General features: G+C 51.6%; 2 protein-coding genes across 2 annotated transcripts in view; one reads left to right on the plus strand and one right to left on the minus strand.

The window, feature by feature from the left end:
• LOC109520298 (uncharacterized) overlaps positions 1-349 on the minus strand; it is a gene marked incomplete at its 3' end in the record, with an annotated part of 6260 nt that extends 5911 nt beyond the window's left edge. Inside the window, exon 1 of the mRNA XM_019877426.1 lies at positions 278-349. Coding sequence (XP_019732985.1) covers positions 278-349 — 72 coding nt within the window. The remainder of the gene's footprint in view (positions 1-277) is intronic.
• A 5684-nt stretch (positions 350-6033) lies between these two features.
• The window catches only part of arhgap5 (Rho GTPase activating protein 5), a 29376-nt gene continuing 28609 nt past the window's right edge, over positions 6034-6800 (plus strand). Inside the window, exon 1 of the mRNA XM_019878652.1 lies at positions 6034-6523. The gene's annotated coding sequence lies outside the window, so the exon portion shown is untranslated. The remainder of the gene's footprint in view (positions 6524-6800) is intronic.

Genomic DNA, 6800 nt, shown 5'->3' on the forward strand with positions numbered 1-6800 from the left:
AATGGCGCTCCTCAAGGCTCTCGTCGTCACGACCTTCACCTCCTCCTCCTCCTCCTCCTGGGCAATCGGCCCCCGTCAGGGACTTGACCCCCCCTCCCGGATCCCACACCCGGTACGACTCTCGCGAGGTTCACACCCAGCGCGGGCCCTCGCCTGATTACTATTTCAGGAGGGTTGTGGGGCGGCTACTCCCACTGCCTTCCGGTGAGACGCCGTCTCCTTCCCCGCCGGCTCGTGGGCATTTAGCCGCAACTGGGGCCCAAGAGCCCCGGCGTACCCCCTTGCGCCACTCGGAGGCATCCCACCACGCGAGGCACCTCCACACCTTCGTCGGCATCATCATTGTCATGCTCATCATCATCATCATCACAACATTGTCTTCATTTTCATCATCATCGCCTCCAATTTTATCTTCATCACGACATCATCGCCATCCTTTCGTTTTGTTCACCTGTGGGCGATGTCGTCGGCCGCCGGCGCCGTCATTCTTCTCTTTGCGGGTCTTGCTAACGGCGCCCCTCCCTGCTCCAGATTGGGCGCGGCGGCAGTGAGCGCGGGGGACGGCGGCTCGGGGCTCAAGGGAGACAAGGCCATCACACTCATGGTGACAGAGAGGAAGAGGTGACTGGCGGCGGCGGCGGCTGGCGCTCATGGGCGGAGCCTGCAGCGACACAAATGAGCAATAGTCGGTCAGCATGACAAGCAAGCAAGTCCTTCTTGTCACCTCCCAGGCTCAGGACACATCATGACATCGCTGTGAGGTCATCGCAAAACAACAAAAGACAATAGTCCACACACACACACACACACACACACACACGCACGGGAAAACAACACACACCAGCAACAGGAAACGACGACGAGGTTTCCCTTGAGCATGACCGGGATGGCAGTCGAGTGATGACCTAACTTGAGCCCTCACAACTTTCGGGTGGTACTTTGGGAAGAATGCAGCAACGTCAAGTCAAGTTTCAACTCAAATGTATTTATAGAGCACTTTCAAACAGCCATCCCAACAGCCAAGTTTCCTCCCAAAAGAACGTCACACGACATTGGCAAGAATGACTTAAGACAACTTGTAGCGTCGATCAGTGTCTGGGCTCATACCGGATATTGACCGGTGAGAGATAAAGGGAGTGTGTAAGAATTGGTTGGTTTATTATTTCCAACACGCACTGTCAATTTCAAGAATGTTTGATCACATCAACGTCATTTTCCTGTAAAGCAATTGTAGGTGAAGTGACGGCGAACGATATGGCAAAGAAGAACTGGCCGCCACGTTTCGCCGCCATATTTGTGCTACGGATAGCCGAAGAAGACAAACTTAGTGACCGTCGTACCTCAACGTGATGTCAATGGCCTGTGTAAAATGAAGCCCTGCGCTTCGCCCATCGCTCGAGCGACTCGGAAAAAAGGTTTGGGAGGACATTTTGCCCGCAGTCGGGCTCAAACGTTGCCGGTCAGTTTGCCGAGCGAGCGCGCTCTCTGTGAGTGAGCCACGTCGCGCGGCTGCTTCAAAATGCGCGCTTGGAGCTGAAGGCGTTGCACTCTATCAGTTCACCACTAGATGGGCCTCAATTCTAAACACTGGACCTTGAAATGGCTATTTTCGCTCAAATGCAGTGGAGACTAACGTGACTTCTACCAAGCCGTGTCATGGAAGACACTTGCTACTCTACTCGGCAGTTTCGAACGCAGCGGCGAGTAAACAGAATGACGGCAGCCATTTTGTGTCCTCCATCTTGACCTTTGCTCAACTGAACTTCCCGTTTGGCCTGATGCAAACAACGTCCCGTCTTGTTGGGATAGTTTTTGTCTCGGACACGCCCGCCGGCGGCTGACATCCGCTTTGATTTCATTTGGCACCTTTTCTCATTGGTATTGTCAATATAGTCTTGTCTTTGCCATCCTAGTGACCCATGACTGGTTCATGTCTCATCTGCACGTTTACATCACTCACTCCAAACAACGGTTGCGTCATCAGTGCTTCCTACTCTTTAGAAATGGAGTACCTTCACACGTGCGAGTAGCAAGACCGCAGGCGTGCAGCGCAGCCACCGTGTGAATAATGCAACAACGACGGCCACGAAGGATGCCGTGTCCTCGCTTCGAGGTGATCATGTCGGGATGATTGTGTCTCAACACGCCCGTAGAGAGCGAATCTATTCAAAACACCGTGAATACGTTTTCAAAGACGACAACAATGATTGTCGCATTTGTCTTACTGAAGAGAAAAAATGCCACTCCATCAAATTGTACTTGATAAAAACAGCGAAGGAATGACGCCGATCAATTGAATGTAAAGGAATGCTGCTCCTCGTGCTGCGCTCATCTTGGCCACACGGGGGCAGTGCAGTCTGTCATGAATCTCGGGAACCCCCCCCCCGCCCCATCTTAGCCGCTCCAATATGATTGGCTCCTGTCCTGTGTACCCCTAAAACTGAAGCGGGATTCATACTAAGGCCTGTCTCGGTTCATCGGTCCGCCACAAAATTAGTCGTTCTACGCAGAGGATAAGGGATGCATGACCAAGTACTATTTTGGTGTCTGTCTACATGTGTTGCCCAACGTTTTGTTTGCCATCCGCTGCCAAAGGGGTTGATGCACCACAACATTGTTGCTAATTAGCATTAAGCTCGTGGATTGAAAGGCACCGATCTGTGATTAGACCTTTGTGATATCAGGTGGCTTTTTGTTCGCAGTTCGTTAGTCTGAAAGCATAATTGCTTAAGTCAAATTGATACATTGCTGTCGAAATATCACTTTTTAAAAAATCCATTTGAACATTTTGATTCAATTTGTGTTGCCATCCGTCTTGCCATCCAGGCGATGGCAAAGGTGGAACGGAGGGGATGGCGCTCTTGTTTTGGTGCCTTATTTTTTTTTCATCTGAAGAAAATGCTCACATACGGCAGTCGCGCTTTTAGGCCAACCACAAATTTTCTCTTGAATCTGAACACAGATTTCAAAGACAGAACACGAACAAACATCGGGCGAGCCCCGGCTGATGGGGACCAAGCTGAAAGTCAGCAGCGGCGGCGGCGGCAGCAACAACATTCAAAGCAACCAAATTAGAGTCCGAGCAACATTTGTTGCTAGCAGCGTTGCCATAGTTACCTTGGGAGTGAAAAAGAAAAGACTGATGCCGGACTAGGCTAGGCTAACTAGCATCCTATTCTATGGGAGAATGAGCTGAAACAAAGTGGGGGCGGAGGCTCAGCTTAGTCATGCCATGATGTCATCCAATCCTTGGTGGCACTCCTTTCCTTTCCGGACGAGTGGGGGTCATCATTTGGGCTATTTACAGTGCATTTGCTTTCGTTTTGTCCGTTCTCCTGATACGTCTGCACGTTCAAAATCAACCTCAATCGCATCGAATGATTTCTGCTGGTCTGTGGGCGTCACCCGCGTGACTGGCGAACACTCGGTGGCGTCGACGTCTCAAAGCTCATTTGTATTCTCTGGCTTTTGACTCAGCATGACTCAGACTTGATCTCAGTTTGACTGTTTTTGTGATTTCTGCCATCTTTGTCATTCGTTTTTTGTTGATTGTTGTATCGATGATATTTGCTCCACGTACAGCACTTTGTCTGCAGCGGGAGGTTGTTTTAAAGTGCTCGAGAAATGTGACGCCTCGCCTTTGTCTCTGCAGTCCCAGGTCAACCCCAAAGGCAACCTGGTCACATTGAGCGAGCCCAACGTGTTGCGACACCGCTCGGCTTTCCCAATTGAGTGCTCCCTCGTCAACTGACCACTTTGAATCTCATCATGTCCCATTTTCTTATGAAGTGACACGAATACAGCGTCCTCGGTTTGAATTTGTTCTTGGCGCAATTGTTTTTTTTCTTTTTACAGAAATGCTTTGTTTTCGTATAGTTTGAGTTGAGTTTTCGTCACCAAGTATTGGGTAAGGCAGAAAAGTAAAAGGCAATTCTCAAACCTTCCCTCTTCCGTACGGACGTAACGCGACCCCGAAATCGCCGCCTTTCAAATGGACCCGAACGCTCATGGAGGAAATGAATTGGCAAAGATGAAAACAAAGGAGCTTTTTGCTGCCGTCGTAGCGAGAGTTGGTTTTAGAAACACAAGACGCAGTCTCAGGAATGTGAGGATTCCCAAGCGCTTGGGGCACCTCGTGGCGGAGATCGGGGTACGCCGTTTAATTTTTAAAGCACTTTATTTTTCGTCGTCGTTCAATTTGGTCAAGAGAAGTGCGATTTCAATTTGGGTTGCAGTGATCCATCCGGTTGCTTTCTGTCGACTGTAAGAACCTCGGTCTGGAGTCCTCGACCCCACCCTTCGCCCAGTCAACCTAACGTGATCCCAACGCGGTCCGAAGGATTTGGAGGCCGCTCGGAGCGACGAACGCCATCCGGCCTTGGGAGAGGAGCCGAGGCGTCACCGGAAGGCACGCGGGCAAAACTTTTGCAAAGGATCGGGCCGCGCCGGCCGACGAGGCGTCGGCCCGGGCAGGCGGAGCCGACGCGGTGCTTGAACAAAGCCGGCGGAAGAAAAAGGGAGTGTGTCACCCCACCCTTGGCCTGCCGTTGCTTTTGCCCCGACTGCCGTCACGAGCTTGACTTGCGCTTTTTCCTCCAGCTCCTGAAGGCACCATCACGCACGCACGCGGCCATACACCAGACGATGCGTACGTACCGCATCTGCTGTTGGCTCCTCGCTCTTCGCTGTTCACCCAGAAGTCAAGTAATGCTCGTCTGCGGTCGGACGGAAGGATGAGATGGATGAAGGATGAAGGAAGGAGGAACGGACGGACGGACGGAGGAGGGAGGTGCCTCCCTCGGCGATCAGGTCAGTCCCACTGCGGCGCGACCGGCAACGACGCTTATGCTAACGCTAAGCTTAGCAATGATGCGGCACCTTCAGGATGGAAAACACCAGCGGGGAGGCAGGGGGGGGGTGAGAGACGGGGGCGCCTGTTGCCTTGGTAACTGAAGAGGATGGGATGGAGAGGGCGGGACTGCGCTCTGATTGGCTGGCAGGGTGCGGCGCTCCACTCCTCCTTCATCTTGGACAAGAGTAGCGCCCCCTGCCGCAACTGCTGCTGCTGCTGCAGCACAACATGACATAGACAAAAACACACCAGAAACGGGGAGGAAACTTTTTGGCCATGTTTGTATTTTTAAAAAGAACAAATGTGGCATGGCACTTGGGGACGACACAAAACAATAAAATTCATTTTTACTTTATCTGTGTGTGTGTGTGTGTGTGTAGAATTATTTGTTAATAATGAAATCATAATTCATTCGTGGATTTGATTCGTCATTCATTTGATTATAATGTAAATAATCATGAACAAAAGAAAGACAAAGGATGTTTTTGTCCATCACGTTTTGTTTTTGTTTTTCAAATTCCTGTTCCTTTCATCACGATTGGCAGGCGCGTGAGTGCGCAAACAAGTGTCTCGTTCTTTGATTCCCCGGTGAGGAAAATTGCCCCCTTTGAAATCCAGGCCCATTTGACATCATTAACCCATTTCCAGCAGGGAGGGGGGCAAACATAATTCCATGACAGGAAGTGAGCGAGGGCCGCTGGTTTGCATGGGAAGCTTCATCAAACATTCCTGCCAATGGCGAAGGTGATGCCAGTCTGGAAGTTCCATTAGGCTCCTGTCCTAGCTTTTTCATAGGTTTTGAAAATTAAAACATGGGGGAGGACAAGCAACATAAATTCCAGTTTCATCTATTTTAACATGACTATTTTTATTTTTTACACTGCAGCCATTGAAAATTTTATTCAAGATAAAAATGGGTGATGATTGTTGAGTACGTGTTTCCAAGTTTTTGAAGAGCCCCTCAGCAAGCCTCGGCCACCGTATTGCCCCCCCCCCCCACTCCCACCCCTTGATAAAAGTCTAGCTCCGCCACTGGAGAGAAGGCGAGTCACAGAGAAACAGCGATAAGAAAAGGAGGAAATGAGAAAAGGAGCGTGAGAAAGATTCAAAGACAGAGAGGGGGAAGGGGAGATTGAAAAAAAGAATGATAGACAGACAGAAAGTAAAAGGAGAGAAGATGAGAAAGTGAGAGGAGGGAGAGGGGCGAGAGAGAGTAAAAGGGAGAGAAAGACTGATTCAGAAGATAAAGGAAAGAGTCAGGGAATGTGAAACATTGAAAGAGAAACGAGAGAAAGAAAAAGGGGAGGGGATGTGAAAGCCAGAGAGGGAGGGGGAGGAAAAGAGAGAGAGAGAGAGTCGCCATTACTGCTGCGCCGAGGGAGCCCCGTTGACGTCTCGCACGTCCCCCGTGTTATCTTTCGAGGCCAGTCGCAGCAACAGCGACAGCAAGGCGGCCGGCCGAGCGAGAAAGCGAGCGAGAGCTGCCCCCGACACACGTCATTGCCCCCGGGTGGAGCGGCCGCGAGGGCAGCACCGGACGTGGATCGAGTGGCCCGTGGACGCGTTTTCTCGCGGAGTTTTCCCTCTCTCCTCTTTTGTGCTTTTCAAGGCGGAGACGCTCCCGAAGAGGAGAGGAGGACGTTGGAGCGACCATGTTGTTCTTCCTGCTAGGTGGGTACGGAACCACGGGAACGTCTCCGGGCTGGAATTATGGTCATAAAGCTCCGAGTTCCCCGACGAACCTCCCGAAAATGACCGAGAGGACGGTTCGCGAGGAGCGGCTCGACGACGTCCGCGCGTCGCCGTCGTCGCCGCCACCGAGGTGGTGTTGGTGGTGGTAGTCGCGGCGGCGGCGGTCGCGTCGGGCTCGCCGAAATGCGACGAAACGAGCCCCGACGAGCTGGCCGTCCCTGCCTGGGCTTCAGCTAAGCTAACGAGGCTAGCAGCC

This window comes from Hippocampus comes, unplaced genomic scaffold (assembly GCF_001891065.2).
Source record: "Hippocampus comes isolate QL1 unplaced genomic scaffold, H_comes_QL1_v1.1 scaffold295, whole genome shotgun sequence".
In the NCBI taxonomy this organism is placed as follows: domain Eukaryota; kingdom Metazoa; phylum Chordata; class Actinopteri; order Syngnathiformes; family Syngnathidae; genus Hippocampus; species Hippocampus comes.